Source organism: Aotus nancymaae, unplaced genomic scaffold (assembly GCF_030222135.1).
Source record: "Aotus nancymaae isolate 86718 unplaced genomic scaffold, 86718_ANA_hifiasm-v0.15.2.pri h1tg000076l, whole genome shotgun sequence".
Taxonomy (NCBI): domain Eukaryota; kingdom Metazoa; phylum Chordata; class Mammalia; order Primates; family Aotidae; genus Aotus; species Aotus nancymaae.
This window is the reverse complement of record NW_026988491.1, coordinates 4,024,851-4,041,822: the sequence shown is the minus strand read 5'-3', so window position 1 is coordinate 4,041,822 and position 16,972 is coordinate 4,024,851. Positions and strand designations below refer to the sequence as shown.

At 54.2% G+C, this 16,972-nt stretch overlaps 1 protein-coding gene across 4 annotated transcripts in view; it reads right to left on the bottom strand.

Annotated features, from left to right (window-relative positions):
• EMID1 (EMI domain containing 1) overlaps positions 1 to 8,533 on the bottom strand; it is a 48,607-nt gene extending 40,074 nt beyond the window's left edge. For 3 of the 4 annotated variants that reach the window (XM_021666171.2, XM_021666170.2, XM_021666172.2), the window contains exon 1: positions 8,295 to 8,533. In XM_021666171.2, coding sequence (XP_021521846.2) covers positions 8,295 to 8,395 — 101 coding nt within the window. In that variant the 5' untranslated portion in view covers positions 8,396 to 8,533. The remainder of the gene's footprint in view (positions 1 to 8,294) is intronic. The other variant, XM_021666168.2, reaches the window with a different exon arrangement.
• Positions 8,534 to 16,972: the final 8,439 nt, after the last annotated feature.

Below are 16,972 nucleotides of genomic sequence, written 5' to 3'. Positions count from 1 at the left end.
CCCATCCAGACTGCCATCACCGCGTGCCTCTTGCCTGGACAACTGCAGTGAGTGGGCTCTCCCTCTGCCCCTCCGTCCCTCCCTAGAGGGAGTATCACAGAATGGAAACCTGGCTACACCCTTGCCTTGCCTACCCAACTCCCCAGCCCTCAGGATCTCCTGTGCCCACACCTGCTACAGGCCTTTGCTGGTGCTGGGCCCATTGCCTGGAGTGTCCTTTCCTCTGCTTCTCCCCGTGGCACCTCCTACCTTCAAAGCCCCGAGGTGCTGTGGCCTCTTCCCTCCATCCTTTCCCATCTCTGCCCCGACCTGAGCAGACCCGATGGTGTCCTGCCCTGGCTCCCGCAGCATCTGCACGCCTGTCATGTTGAACTAAGCTGCCAATTCGTGCCTGCCCCATCAGCCGGCATGCGAAGAGAGGCCCTGTCTCACTCATCCCCGTGTCCCCTCTGCGGGATGGTTGGGATTGCAATCAATGCCCCAAGCCCAGAGGACTGACTTCTCCAAACACTAACTAATACTCAGAGTACACTGCACATATTGAGTACTTATTGTATGCTAAGGGGATTTTCACTAACATCTAATGGTGAGCCAGGAAGGTACCCCCACCCCATTTTACAGCGGGGAAACTGAGGCTCAGGGAGGTGAAGACAACTGCTCATGTCACATCTGGTGCATGGAGGAGCAGGAATAGAACCCAGCAGTGTGGATGGCTGACTCCATCCCGGAGGCCTCAGCTCCCACCTCCTCCTCATCTCCTTGAGCCACGGTCTGTGGCTCTGTGAAGGCCCCAGCCTGGGAACATGCTGACCCCAGGCTTGAGGGCAGGAAGAAAGTCTGGGAGGGGTGGGGGACCCAGGTTGAGAAGGGTCACCTGAAACCATCCCTCCTTCCCTGGCCCCTGCAAAAAGCACAGGGCCTGTGACCCTGTGCAGGGCTGAGGGCCACTGAGCATCTGGAATGTCCCGGCCATCAGAGACTCCCATGCTGACCACAGTGCTGCCCCCGCTCACTGCTGCCCTGCCCCCACCCCAGCCCAACGGGAGAAACTCCTGGGCCAGGACCAGGTAACTAACTCAATTTAGGGCCCTGTGGAATTCCCTTCATCTTTCTGTGCCACACCAGAATCAGTGCTGGAAGAGGAAACAGCCTACATAGGGCCCTGGAGGCGGGAAGGCTGGGAGAAGGGACGGTTCAGCTTGGCCTGTGAAGCAGCAGGAGCTCAAAGAGCGCTTGGCCAGCCATCCCATGTAGAGGTGACAGGTGCCATCCCATGCAGAGGTGACAGGTGCCTGCCATGGTGCCACAGAAATGGCACAAAACTGAGAACAGCCTCAACAGCTATGGAGCCACCAGACATGGAAAACGAGGTGCTGTGACAAAGCCCAAGGTCTCTGTGTGCAGACCTGAGACCCAGTTATCACACCTCGTTATGGGGAGAAAAAAATAGGCAAAGACCAATAAATATACAGTGACGGCATTTTTTTTTTTTTTGAGACGGAGTTTTGCTCGTTGCTGAGGCTGGAGTGCAATGGCACAATCTCGGTTCATGGCAACCTCCGCCTCCCAGGTTCAAGTGGTTCTGCTGCCTCAGCCTCCCGAGTTGCTGGGATTACAGGCATGTACCATCATGCCTGGCTAATTTTGTGTTTTCAGTAGAGATGGGGTTTCTCCATGTTGATCAGGCTGGTCTCGAACTCCTGACCTCAGGTGATCTGTTCGCCTCGGCCTCCCAAAGTGCTGGGATTACAGGCATGAGTCACCGTGCCCAGCAAGTGATTGCATTTCTATTACACTAAGAGAGAGACAGAAAGTCAACTATTTATACATGCTTGCACATATACAGATATGTGTATATAAAGTTAGAAAAAAATTAAACACTTTTCTCAAACTGCCACCTCTGGGAGCAAGGAGGGCTTTCCATCTGCTCCGTCTCCTGCACTAACAGTAGCTACGTTTATCATGCTTGCTGCATGCCAGGAGCTGTGCCCAGAGCCTTCCATGTATTAGCTCAGTTAAATTCTCACTCTATTAAAAAGCCACTTTAGGCCAGGCATGATGGCTCACACCTGTAATCCCACCACTTTGGGATGCTGAGGCAGGCTGATCACCTAAGGTCAGGAGTTTGAGACCAGCCTGGGCCACCTGGTGAAACCCTGTCTCTACTAAAAATACAAAAAATTAGCCGGGCTTGGTGGCAGGAGCTTGTAATCCCAGCTACTTGGGAGGCTGAGGCAGGAGAATCGCTTGAACCTGAGAGGCAGAGGTGGCAGTGAGCCAAGATCACACCATTGCACTCCAGCCTAAGCAACAGTGAGATTCCGTCTAAAAAAAAACCCACTTTACAGATGGGAAGACTGAGGCTCTGGAGTCCAGGACGTGCCCCAGGCACCCATGATGGGCGGCACAGTCAGGGTTGGAACTCAAGTCCCCCTGGCTCCAGAGCTTGCACTCTCAACCCCAGGATAGAAGTGTTTCTCCTAATGAGTAGGTGAAGATTTCAGCCCTTTTGAAGGCTGAGGCAAGGAGGATTGCTTGAGGCCAAGAGTTCAAGACTAGCCTGGGCAACATGGTAAGAACCCCATCTCTATACAAAATTTTTAAAAATTAAAAAAAGGCTGGGCCAGTGGCTTACACCTATAATCCCAGCACTTTGGGAGGCCAAGGCAGGCAGATCACTTGAAGATCAGGAGTTTGAGACTGGCCTGGACAACGTGGCAAAACCCCATCTCTACTAAAAATACAAAAATTAGCTGGGCATGGTAGTGTGCACCTATAATCCCAGCTACTCAGGAGACTGAGACAGGAGAACTGTTTGAACTCTAGAGGCAGAGGTTGCAGTTGAGCCCAGATCGCACCACTGTATTCCAGCCTGGGTGGCAGAGAGAGACTCTGTCTCAAAACCAAAAACCAAAAACCAGAGCTGTGGTTTTGAACCTGTTAGGGTTTTATATGGAGAGTAAGGGCCTAGACCCCTTTGGAAAATTGCTGTGAATTGTGGCTCCTCTCCAGAAATATGCATAAAACTTGGTGTACAGGATAAGAGGGTTCATAGGCTGCTTGTGGCCTATGTGACACTTCCCAGGCTGGCCCAGGGGCTTCGTGAGTAAAGGAGGGAGGGAGGAAGAGGACAATCTGGACAGAGGACAGTTGGAAGCTCAGGAGGCAGGAAAGGGCGCTGGGACACAGAATGAATATGCTATGCCAGTGAGCAGATGCCGCAAACATGAACATGTAGTGCCTGCACACACACATGCATACACAGACACACGGGGCAAATATGCACACTGTGAACACGTGCACACAGACACACAGGCATATGTACACACAATGCATGCACACATGTGTGCCCATGCGCATACACCAGGTCCACATAAATACACAGCTACATACACGCACACACATGCACACAGACGGGCTAAGGCAAATCCGGGAGGACACTTAACCACAGAAATGACTGTCCTCCCTGCACACGAGTCCATACCCACAGATACAAGGCTGTGTGCCTCACGCATTCACACACACACTCATCAGCTCTGTCACATGGACATAGACAGACCAAAGCAGGCTCAGAGGGGCACACAGTCAGTCAAACCTCCTCCCTGCAAATGTGTTCACATTTGCACACACAGTGACACACCCACACACACGCACACACACACACATGCACGCCCTCTCACCTGGATGCAGATAGGCTGAAGTTATGATCTCTGCACATGTCCACACAGGGACCCACAGTGCTCTCTTTCATGTACACCCATGCATACATGTGCACACGTGTACACACACACACATTCTCACATGCACACAAACAGGTGAAGGCAGGCCCAGCAGGGCACTTCTTCTCACACATATCTCTACAGGCACACACGTGGACACCACCCCCAAATGCCCAGCCCCTGGACTAGTCCAGGAGAGGTGGCCTGTGACGGTTCACAATGGCCAGAGCTGTCCTTTTTACAACAAGGGAGCTAGAGAAAAAAACAATTTTTTTTCCTTCTTCTTCCTTAATTAAAATCTCCACCATTGGTGCGTGCCTGTAGTCCCAGCTACTTGGGAGGCTGAAGTGGGAGGATCGCTTCAGCACAGGAGTTTGAGGCTGCAGTGAGCTATAATCATGCCACTGCACTACAGCCTGGGCAACAGAGTGACACCTTTTCTCTTAAAAAAAAAAAAAATCTTCCCCATGTGGGTCCCTGCCCGGTTGCCACAATCTGGACAGTGCTTGAATCCTCTCCTTAGGAGACACGGAGCTGGTGGCCGGCTACCAGACCTATTGGACAGGAGAGGACATTCATGCCAGCTGGAGTTCGAGTTTAGTCCCTTGTGCCCCCGACCTGGGGATCACCATAACCACCCCATCCCCCACCTTGAGGACCCCAGTCCCAGGACACCTAGCATCAGCCTGAGCTCCTCCACAGGGACCCAGCCTGGCCCTGCCACCCTCCTGCTCCTCTATCCACCTTCCAGGGGTAGCAGGAGGCTCTTTCTAAAGCACAGACCTAATGCTGCCAACACCCACTGTAGAGTCCACAGCACACCGTGGCCCCGCAAGCCCTGTCCTTCACTTTTTATGCTGCTCGCTTCTCCTGCACATTCACGCGGCCCCTTCTCCCACCTCTGATCTTAGCATATGAGGATCCCTCTGCCTGGAAAGCCCCTCCCTCTTGCTCTGGCAAACTCTTATTCATCCTTTGGGTCTCAGCCCTAAGGCCCAGGCAGGGGTTGGGTATCTCCCAGGGCACCCATTAGCCACTCACAATAGCCCTGGTCTTCACTCGCTCATGCAGGTGCTGGGGGAGGGTATGAGCTAGGACCAAGTTTGTGTAGGGCTCAGCCTGAGGACACTCAGTGATGTTTGTTGAATGACTGAATGATGGAGAACAGGGAGCAGCTCTGGACAGAAGAGCCAGGACTCGAGGTTTCCACAGATGAAGGGACCCATCCCCATGTGCTCCATCCCTGCAGCCCCTGGGTCTTCCTTCCCTGGGATGTGGTCATTGACAAGCTGCCCAAGAGCTGGAAGAGGCTGCGCAGTGGGGTGGGTGAGGGCAGGTGCTGGGAAGAGGTGGCACTTCCCTCTTGGGCCCTCCACTTCTGCCCACTCAGCACCTCTAGACCCCCAGAGGCCTCTAGGAGGGGCGAAACAGGCCAGACCAGCTCAGCCTGGCACTGGCCACCCCCACGAGGGCCCCCCAACCTACACCCACACTCCACCCCCTGCCACGAGGGGCCCAGGAGACTTTGTCTCTGTAGGTCCCAGGGCTGCGATCCGGAACAGTGATAGGGGCTAATTGCAGGAGGCAGCCAAGCGGGCCGGGGGCCAAGGGCCGTGATGAAAAGGAGAGGAAAGAAAGGAGCCTGGAGGGCGGGGGTGGTGTGATGAGAGCCAGAGCCCCGCAGTGGGGGCGAAGTTCCAGTCCTGGCTCTGCTGCTTCCTAAATCGGTGACCTTGGGCAAGGCCCTGACCCTCTCTGGACCTCATTTTGTCCATCTGCAAATGGGGACAGCAGAATCTCCTCCAGGAGGGGAGGCTTCACTCAAAGCCCTTAGCACAGCGCTAACAGCTATTGTTCATTCCTATTCCTGGACTGTGGGGCTAAGGCCCAGACATGGGCCCCACACCCCGCAGCTGTGGTCCTGGAGCTTGCCTGGGGCTTGGGGACACCAGCATAGTGTCCCCTTCACAAGGGGATCTTCTTCACAAGGTCTTCCCCTTGGAATAGGGATTATCAGGTTCTGCATTTGACAGAAGGAAAAACTGAGGCTCCAAGAGAAAGTACCTACACAGGTCACCCCGGTGGGCATCAGCTGGGATTGGAGACCCCTAGAGAAAGGCTGGGCAGCTCCCCTCTGTTTTAGAGCCCTCCATTCTCCCTGACCCTAGGATTTGCCCAAAGGAAGTTGGTGCTGCAGGGGAAAGAGGTCTGGGCTGGTGATGGCTTGAACCCTCAGCTGAAGAGCTGCGATGAGCGGTTAAAGGAAGGAGGCTCCAGGCTCGGAAGGACCTCAGCAGGGCAGGAAGCAGCTCTAGCAGGGAATGGGGGGCTGGCAGGGGCAAGCCAAAGCAGCTCTGCATAGCCCTTGGGCACCCTCGTTCCAGGGGTCTCCAAGTGTCACCGCATTCCTGGGGCTGGGGGCGGCCCCCTGGATGCCTTCCCAGGCCACCCCTTCCCCAGGACAATGCCTCTTTTCTGCCTCTGGTCCCTTGGCTGCCAAGGGGTGCCTGGGGTGCTGGGCTGTGGGTGGCAGGGCTGATGGGGCATGACATCCCCATTCTGTCTCCAGTAACGCGGGGACGGGGCCACAAGTGGAGGTCCTTGTAGTCCAGACTTCTCAAGCTCCACGTCCCTACCCCCATGTGACATGGTTGATAGAATGGCTGCAGGTGAGGTGCGGTGCTGGTCCTTCCCACAAGGAAAGAAGGAAATGGAGAGCAAAACTGAGACCCATGGCCAGGAAGTGACCCATTTGAGGTCACACATCAGGTCCATAACGGTGTAAGGAATTCTGTCCCCATTCTGTCTGAGGCCAGAGCCCCTAACTCCTAACCACGACTACAAACCTTTCCTGGTGCCTCCAAGCCGACAACCTCTTCCCTCCTCCAAGAGGGCTGCTAGGGAGAAAAAGCCACTGAATTTGGAAATCGGCCTGGATTGAGGGGCCACTTTTCCTCTCTAGGCCTCAATCTCCTTATCTGTACAGTGGGTGCAATAGCATTGCCCGCAGGGCTTTCGTGATGCTCAGGCTACTGTAACAGCCTTCTGCGAACACATGGGTGACAGTCCTCAGTGACTACCAGATACCTGCTCCCACCCAGGAGACCCTGGGAGGTGAGGAGCCCAGACCGGGAAGCCCTGCCTTGGACTGGCCACAGGGCAGTCTGGGCCTTAAGCTGTCGCCTCCATCATCCTGAGCATGACAGTGGATTTCTGAGTTCATACTCTGTCTTCTTAGCATCTGGGATCCTGGCGGCACAGCCGTGCTCTGGGCAGGTCATGTTCTCTCTCTGAGCCTCACCTTCCTCCTCCATGAAACAAAATCATAAAAAGCATGCCTCCAAGCAGCTGGGAAGATTCTGGAGCTGATAATGCAGGTAAAGGGGCCGACCCAGGCTAGCTGTGGTCTGCACACAATAGGTGGTGGCTGTGACATCTGCCACACCTCCATCCCTGGCTCAGACAACTGCTCTTCTGGCCTCTGATGCCTCAGCCACCTCTGTCCTCCAGCCCTGCCCATGTCAACCACTCTTGCTAGCCAAGCAGGGGCATGCTGGCCCCTGACCACTGGGAAAGGAGAATTTCTGAAAAGAATTAAAGAATTGAGGCCGTAGGGGGTGGGGGCCGCGCAGGCCTTTGAATGGGATGAAAAGGCCTGGAGAGGCCTGGCTAGACCACATTGTCTGCCTTGGATGACGGCTGGCCTTTAAGAGGGGACCCTGCCGGGGGCTGCAGCCAGAACAGGGGCCAGGGCAGGTTCAAACACTATCATCAAGGACAGAAAGGCAGATATGCAACCCAGCTCTTCAGTGACTAGGCCATGAGTCTAAAACATGATGCCAATTCCCTGGGACCTCAGTCTGCTTATCCGTTGAATGGGGAGTTTTCCCTACCTCATTCGGTCCTTGAAGGATTAATGAGGACACTATATACAATAGTGGGCCCCACCATGTCAGGTTCTGGGAGCTCCTCCATAAGGCGGAGGAGCGAGGAGGGTCCCTGCTGGTAGGAGAGCAGCAGGAAGATAGTGCTCCCCCTTGTCTCTGTCCAAAATGCCAGGTCCCAGGGGAGCCTCTGACACTGACCCACTGGGCTGTGAGACTCCACCCCAGATCCTCCTCAGAAGGAGAGAAATAGCCTGGGTACTTAAAAAAAAAAACAGGAACACACAAAAGGGGAGAGGGGGTCCCAGGAACAGGGAAAAGGGGAGAGAGGTCCTCAAAGGGTCAGCTAGGGGGTGTCATGGACATTTTCCAAGTGCAGGAGGAGGGGCCCTAGGGACAAGGCGACAGAAGGGCCAAGGCTTCACCCTCGTTGAGCCCCTTCCCCCTCCTCTCGGGCCCCAGGGTTGAAAGGGAGTGAGGGAGGAGGCAAGCTCTGACACATGGAATGGGGGACCCCGCACTCCGGGAGCCTCAGCCAGACCGCAGGATGGCGGTGTCCCTGCTCTCACCCGGGCCGGCACTAAGGCTGGGGACTGAGTGGCTCTCCCGATCCCGGCCCTGCTCGGAGGCGCGGGCGTGTGCGCTCCGGGACCCCCGGCCAGCTGGGCGCAAAGGCGCGGGGAGCCCTTACCTGCGTCCGGAGAACTGGGCTGCCCCGAGGCTCCAAGCAGCGCCGCCTCCCGGGAGCAGGAGCCCGAGGCAGAGCAGCGCCCAAGCCCGCGGGCCGCCCATGCTGCGCCCGGCGCCCTCCGCGCGCGGCCCTTCGCTGTCGCCGCCCCCAGCCTGCCGACCCGTCAGCCTGCCCGCGCTGCCAGCCGCCCCGGACGCGCGGAGCCCGGTTCCCAGCGCGGCGGCGGGAGGGCGGGCTGGGGTGGGGGCGCGCGCACCCTGCCTCGCCCGGCCCCTCGGCGCGGCCCCCGCCCCCTGCGCCGCCGCTGCCAACCCGGAAGGAGCCCGGAGGGGCCCGGGCGCCCCCATCAGGAGGCCTGCCAGGTGTCCACCTGAGCTCCACGCCCTGCGCCTTGCCCCGGGGGGCTCTTTGGGAGGCGGGGTGCCAGCTCCGAGGTGTCCTCCCGCAGGATGTAGACTGGGAAACTGAGGCCCGGGCCACGGTCCCAGAAGCAGCCGGGACCCCAACCAGCCTCACCTGAGCGAATGATACCGGGACTCATCCTTTTTCAACACCTTTGCAGGATCCAACCCTCCAAGTAAAGCTTCCTGAGCAGTGCGCACCATGTGTACTGGGCACCTCACAGCGGCCACTTCACATCCTGTCTCAGGTGAATCTTCAAGCCACTCTGATCGTCGAGCTGGGCACAATATACCCATTTTACAGAAGAGAAAACTGAGGCCTAGGCACTCACAATCTCCCTAGGAGGAGATCTGGGCTGACCCCATAAGGGCAGGGTCCGTTCTTATTCTCATTTTACAGGTGGAGAAACGGAGGCACAAAGAGGAGCTGTCATTTACCTAAAGCACCCTGGCAGGGGTTTGGCAGAGCCAGGATTTGAACCTAGATCTCCTGACTTCAGAGAGTATCAGCTCTTAACCACAGCACTGATTTCACCATATGTAACAAAGTAAGAATTGGTGTTGAGTGGTTTCTTCATGAATGGGCTTCTGGGGGAAGGGCTCTATATCCCACAAAAGTATATGTAAATATAGTGTGTGTGTGCGGGGGGGGATGCATGCATGTGTGGTATGTGTGTATGATGGATGTGTGTGTATGCATGATGTGGATTTGTGTGCATGTGTGTTATGTGTCTGTGAAAGGAGTGTGTTTATGGGGAGGGACCAGAGCTCTCATCAGAGGGGACCCGGACCCCCAACCTCCCAGGACAGTCTCTAACCCCGCCTTCTGCCTGGATAGATGACCAGCAGATAGGCCTGGGCTGGGGAAGCCCCTGCCCAGCTTGGCTCCTTCCTGCTATGGCTTGTCCAGACCCATAGTCCCTGCTAGAAACACTCCCCAGAAAGGATCTGCCAGTCACTGCATTGCCCCTCCTGGACTCACCAGGGGCAGGCAGCATAGGCCACCATAGGCAGGCAGGCAGGCTGGACGGGGGATCCATCACCAATGTGTCCACACAGAGGAAGGGATGCCCTGTCCCAAGGGACAGGTAGTGAGAGCTGGGTTCAAATCCTGCCTCTGCCACTTCTGCTTCAGTTAGGTCAGGCAAGTCCTGCCCCTCTCTGAGCCTCAGTTTTTATTTTGCAAGGAGGACAGTTGTACGTTCCTTACAGGAATGTGGGGAAGATTGAGATATCATGGTAATGCCGTCACCCACTCTCCCGTTTCACATGGTCCCCCATGGGTTCCCACTCCCTGCAATGACATCACCATGGTGCCAATGCTTTCCCCTTGGGGAGCTGCTGCTCTCCTTTTCACATGAAATTTTAGGGCATCTCCTGTGCCATCTCTCTGACCCCCAAGAAATGCAGCTTCATACCTCTGTGGTTAGCCTTTGTTTTTGACACAGCTAGATCAATGACTTAACACCCTGATAATCAGTCACTCCTGAGGGGCCTTGCCCCCAGGAGGATGCCAGTCCTGTCTGAAGCCCCAGTCAAGGATCCCAGATCAAAACCCATCACCCCACGGGGTGCTATGGGCTGTTTAGGAAGCTCAAACAGGCAGCTGTTTAGGAAGGAGAAGCACCGGACAGAGCCTTGGAGGGACTGAGAGGTGTCTGGGATGCCCGCTGAGCGCCACAGGATGAGGAGGCACTGCTAGGTCTGTTTACATGTCCGAGATGCTCCTATCATCATTAATGGTGTCCACATTTCTTAACCAATGCCACCAAACTTGTGGCAGACTAGGGCCACTGCAGAATTTCCTTTCCTGGTAAAAGCTGTTGTCAACATTTTCACATCAGAGAGGGGTCTATGCTTGCTGAGGCTGGGATTCCTGGGTCCAGGGTATTTATTTATCACTATAGACAGACCCTGTGGCTGTGTGACCTGATGGTTACCACCCCAGAAGCTCCATGACCCGCAGGCCTGCATGTCAATTCCAGAGCAACCTCTGGGAGCTGTGTGACCTGAGACAAGTCACTTCCCCTCTCTGAACCTCATTTCTTTGCCTGAAAAAACAAGGCAAGGGACCTTTACGTTTTGTTATTTTTAGACAGGGTCTCACACTGTCACCCAGACTGGAGTGCAGTGGTGCGATTTCGACTCACTGCAGCCTCAACCTCCTGGGGTCAAGCGATTCTCCTGCCTCAGTCTCCTGATTAGCTAGGACTACAGGTGTGTGACAGCACATCTGGCTCATTTTTATTTTATTTTTTTTGAGATGGAGGCTTGCTCTGCACTTAGGCTGGAATGCAGTGGTGTGATCTTGGCTCACTGCAGCCTCTGCCTCCGGGGTTCCAGTGATTCTCCTGTCTCAGCCTCCCGAGTAGCTGGGATTACAGGCGCACGTCACCACCCCCAGCTAATGTTTTGTATTTTCAGTAGAGACAGGGTTTTACCATGTTGGTCAGGCTGGTCTCAAACTTCTGACCTCAGGTCATCTGCCCACCTCAGCCTCCCAAAGTGCTAGGATTACAGGCATGAGCCACGGCACCCGGCCTTTTTTATATTTTTTTGTAGATGCAGGGTCTTGCTCTATTGATCAGGCTGGTCTCGAACTTCTGGCCTCAAGCGACCCTCTCACATAGGACCTTTTTAAGGTCCCTCTGGCTCAAGAGTCTGAGCGTCTGGGAAAGTGTGAAAGCTTCAGGTCTCCCTTTGGTGGCCCTGGGGTGCAGCTGAAGCTCCGTTTAAGGGCTCACTTTCCTGGTGGATGACAGCCTGCTTTCTGGTCCTCTTTCCTAGTTGAGTGGAAAGGCAGGAAATGCCACGGGGGCCTGGGGTTTTGGTCATTTGAGGTTTCAGTGTTTGCTGAAACTGAGAGGAGAGGGGCCGGCTGGCTTGAGGTCTCAGGGCCTGTCCCTGTGGGCGGGGCCTCCCCCCTGGGAGCCCGGTCCTTCTCACTGCCAAGACCAGACCACAACCGCCAGTAACGACAGCAGCTTCCGTTCCCGAGCGCTGACTGTGCGCCAAGCGCTGTGCTAAGCATTTTGCTTGTATTGTCTGCTGCGATCCTCTCCACCACCCGGGAGGCAGCCTTATTGTCCCCAGGTGTGGGGCTCACGGCTAGTGAGTGATGGGCACCTGCCTATGAGCTTACCCACCAGACCACACTGCCACTACCACCCCACCCCCCACTGAGCCCTGAAGGGGGCTTCTTTGGGGAAAGAGATAACTTGGCTCAGATTTGGGGTCCCATCTTGGGGCTGATGAGGCCAGAGAGAACGCATGGACACATACCCAGACCTGGACCCATGCCCACGTGGACCACGGGGACACACACAGACACCCTCCCGGGGCAGGGCATGGGATCCGGGAAACAGCCCATCTGGGGTAGATTCACTGACACATCCATCTAGGCCTAGTCCAAACAGGAAATGTTTTATCCTCTTAACAAACAACCTGGGCTGCAGCCTCCTTCCCCTGTGAAGTCCCTCAGGGCTGGAGCTAAGGGACTCTCCTCCCGCTCTGTCCCACAGGACTGTCTCTCCAGCTCGGGGGTGCCCCATCGTATCAGCCCTGTGCACACTAGCTCATGGGAGCCCAGACACTCTTCCCATATCGTGCCTGTTCCATAAGTGAGGAAGCAGCCTGAGGGACACCCAGAGCCCATGGCCGCAGCCCCCAGGGGCCCAGGCCTGATGGCCAGGGCAGCGCCTGGATGCCATGAAAGGGAAGGGACCGTGTAAGGCCACAGCCTTCAAAGCTGCTAACCAGATAAAGGACAGGGCCTAAGGGCTCGGCCTTCCCAGTGAGCTTCTGCACCTTTGATCAGTGAGCTTGGCCCTCCTGTCCCCAGCTCTCAGAGCTGGGGGGACCCTGCAGGGCCAGAATCGGGGCTCTGGGAGAGCTGGACAGCCTGCAGCTGCCTAGCCGAGTTATTTATGCTCCATGGAGCTGCCCTTCTCATTCACCCAGCTCATTCTTTCCCCAGAGAGCTGGGACTAGGGCTGGAAGGGAGGGGTGGGAGGAAGGAAGCTGTCACAAAGTCATGAATGAGGGCTCGGGAGGGCCTTCCTGTCCTCTGGAATCTCCCATCTTGCATCTTTGACGGGGGTACAGGGTGAGGACAGCAGAATGACATGGTCGGACATGAGCAAGCGTGGCAGGACGGGGTGCCTGTTGTTGAAGTTTAGAGACCTGGATGTTCTGTGTGATCTAGAGTCCCTTCTTTTGGGGCCTTAGTTTCTCCATCTGGAAAATGGGGTGATGTGAGGACTTGGAGGCTTTCCTGCGACCGCTTTGTTGACTGTGAACAGATGGACAAATGAGAGCCTTCTCCTTGGCAACGTTTCTTCTCCCTTCGCTCCTCTGGCAATTTCTCCTAAATCCTCCCCTTTCTGCCCCCTCGCCTCTGTCCTTGCCTTCTCTCAGGTCCCTTCCTCTGCTTCTCTTTCATCTCCTTTTACAAAAATGGATGAACAGTATCTCCATCTGCAGCATTCACCCAACTAGGGGGAGAGGGAAGAGCTGTTGGCTCGTTCCTACTAGAATGTGAATGACTGATGTGTTTAATGTTTAATGTTGGGAGGAGGGGGAGTTAACAGGGCTTCCTGCCATTTAAACCCTAAATCGTTGGTAGTGGAAATTCCAGGCTGGTGAGAGAAATGTTTGGTGACCACAGCCTAGGAACATGGCCTAAGACCTTCTGCGTGGGAAACTGTTAGTCTCCCAGCCCAGTGAGGTAAAGCTCACACCCAGCTGGATGCATCTGAAGTGGCAGCTGTGAGCCCCGGCGTTTGGATGGATCTGGCAGGAGGGAAGGGCAGACCAGAGGAGCCCCTCAGAGCAGAGGCCCTGGAGCTGCCCGCTAGGCCTGCCAGTCCTGGGTGGCACCTGCTGGGCCATGAGCATGTGGGCTCCCCCGCCTGACAGCCCCAGGATGAATGGTTTTTACCTCTGGGGAGGGGGTGGTGCTGCTGAGAAGCAGGAGAATGAGAGTGGTGGGGAGAGAGGAAAGAGAATGCCTCAGAGACAGAGACAGAGACAGAGAGATATAATGCGAGACTCTCAGAAGAGGAGAGCGTGCCAGGTAGCCAGGGAGAGAGAGGGAGAAGTGATCTAGAGAGATGTCTTCATCTTTCATAGAAAGAAACAGATTGAAAGACAGAGAGACAGAAAAAGAGACAGACAGACACAGAAAGAGGGAATCTCTGGGAAGAGGATCCTAGGTTGTTGGTCTTAGCTCCTGTAGGAGCCTGGCAGAGGGGGCAGCACCATGCACCAGCCCCTCCACCATCCCGAGCCTCATTCATTTTCAGCACCGCACAGATTCAGGCCTCCCTCAGACCCCCATCCCATGCCCCCAAGGGTGGGGAGCCCATCCTCCTTCCATCGCTCATCTATACGCCTGGCAATGGCTGCCCGTGGGCTTTGGGCTGCCTGGGGCTGGAATGCATCATCTGTGGGCAGCCCCTTTAGGCAGACAGAGCCCTTGGGCCCAGGGGGAATGCATTCCTAACCTGAGGCTTGGTCCTGGGGGGTCTTAGGTGGATGGACAGCTATACAGGGGGAGGGGGACCTGACTATAGATTGTCCCTGCCCCACCGTCCAGTCCAGCCCTGCAGGGCTAAGTCTGGGTCCTCTTTCCCTGTGTCCACTCCTTGGCTCCATCCCATCCAGCCTCTGCCTCCTTGTGGGATGTGGCATCGGTCTCCTCAGTAGCCTCCTGTGTCCTCTATGATGCTTTCAGTCCTTCAGGATCTTCCCAAAGGTACAAAGAGCCAAGCAACTCTGGGAGGAAAACCTTCCAGTCTTCCTGCTCCCCTCAGGCTGAGAACTGAGGGTGGCTCGGCTTCTTGTCCTCCCACTGTCCCCAGACCCTGGGATGCCACACATCTCAGTTCCCTAGCCCACCCTGTGCTCTCCGTCTGTCTGCAGGGCTTTCCCGCCCTGTCCCCTCTGCCTGCCAATGCCTGCCTGCTCACCCTGCCTGAGCTCACCCTTCAGTCTCAGCTCAGACACCATCCCCACTCCACCTCCAGAAGGATGTCTCACACGCCCAGCACTGGGTCACGTGTCCACTGGGCTTCACCACTCACGGCATTCTGGGCTGGGGACATCTGTTGATTTGTCTGGTTCCCCTGACGGATCATAAGTAGGCATAGATGCTGAGCCGTTTTTATAACCTTTCTAAGAGTTCTAGGGCACGTACAACTTCAGAAGGCGTACAAGATACATCTTGTATCTTGTGCATAACAATGTCTTTTCTTTTTCTTTTTTTTTTTTTGTTCGAGACAAACTCTTGCTTTTTCATCCAGACTGGAGTGCAGTGGCGTAATCTTGGCTCACTGCAACCTCTGCCTTCCAGGTTCAAGCGACTCTCCTGCCTCAGCCTCCTGAGTAGCTGGGATTACAGACACTCACCACCATGCCAGGCTAATTTTTGTGTTTTTAGTGGAGATGGGGTTTCACCATGTTGGTCAGGCTGGTCTCAAACTCCTTACCTCAGATGATCCGCCCGCCTTGGCCACCCAAAATGCTGGGATTACGTTGTGAGCCCCTGCACCAGGCCACAATTTCTGCATAGAACAAAAGCACAGCTGACTCTTAAATAACATGGGTTTAGACTGCTGGGTCCATTTATATGTGGATTTTCTTCCACCTCTGTCACCCCTGAGACAGCAAGACCAGCTACTCTTCCTCCTCCTCCTCCTCAGCCTGCTCAACATGAAGACAAGGATGAAGACCTTTATGATGATCCACTTCCACTTAATAGCAAATATATTTTGTCTTCTTTATGATTTTCTTAATAACGGTTTTGTTAAAATTTTTTTTTTCATATTTTTAACAGATGAGGTCTTGCTATGTTGCCCAGGCTGGTCTTGAACTCCGGGACTCAAATGATCCTCCCACCTCAGCCCCCCAAAATGCTGGATTACAGGCAGGAGCCACCACACCTAGCCACATTTTCTTTTCTCTAGCCTACTTAATTGTGAGAATACACTATATAATATGTATAACATGCAAAATACGTGTTACTTGACTGTTTTTGTGATCAAGCCCCTGGTCAGCAGTAGGCTATAAGTGGTAAGGTTTTTGGGGAATGAAAAGTTACATGCACATTTTTGACTGTGCAAGAGGGGGATCATGCCTTAATTCCCATTTTGTTTAAATGTCAGCTGTAATATGATTAATTGTGGAAAATTTTGCAACATCTAAATCAGATAAAAAGGCTAATTTTCTCCACATATAAAGAGCTCTTACAAATCAATAACATTTGATCAATGACTCAATAGATAAATGAAAAAAAGTTGTGAACAGATGACTAACTCAGAATCAAAAGACTTCACTCAAAAGAAAAGCAATGTGCTTGTGTGTGGTGGCTCACACCTATGATCCTAGCACTTTGGCAGGCTGTGGCAGAATGATTTGTCAAGATCAGGAGTTCAAGACCAGCCTGGGCAACATAGCAAGACCCCATCTCTACAAAAAAAATTTAAAAATTAGCTGGGCATGGTGCACACCTGAGCAAGATCATGTCTTAAAAAAAAAGAGAGAGAGAAAAAAAGGATTCAAATGAAAATCACAATGCAAAGCTGATGGTAAGGACTTAACAATTTTGCTAATATGGGTTGGCAAGGGCATGGGGCAAGTGTTACCTTCTTGTGTGCCCTCTTTGGAACACGGTAAATATATAAAACCAAAAAGTATATACCCTTTTGACCCAGCGATTCCACATCAAGGAAGTTTCTTAACAGGTATATTTGCAAAGAAAACAAGGAAATCAATGGTAGCACTATCTGTAGTAGCAAAAGACTGGGAGCAACCGAAATGCCCATTGCAGGAGACTGGTGAATTAATGTACATCAGCCCGGGGAACATAGCAAGACCTCATCGCTACAAAAAATACAAAAATTAGCTGAGCGTGGTGGCACTAGCTACTTGGGAGGCTGAGGCGGGAGGATTGCTTGAGTCCAGGTGGATCATGAGGTCAGGATTTTGAGACCAGCCTGGCCAGCATGGTGAAACCCCATCTCTACTAAAGATACAAAAAATTAGCCAGGCATGGTGGCATGTGCCTGTAATCCCAGCTACTTGGGAGGCTGAAGCAGGAGAACTGCTTGAACCCTGGAGGCGGAGGTTGCAGTGAGATGAGATTGTGCCATTGCACTCCAGCCTGGGTGGTGGGGTGAGACTCTGTCTCAGAAAAAAAGAAAAAATTAAATACACCCATTAGTGGAATACTACATTGCTGTTAAAAAGAAAGAGGGGCTAAACCAAATGTGGTATATG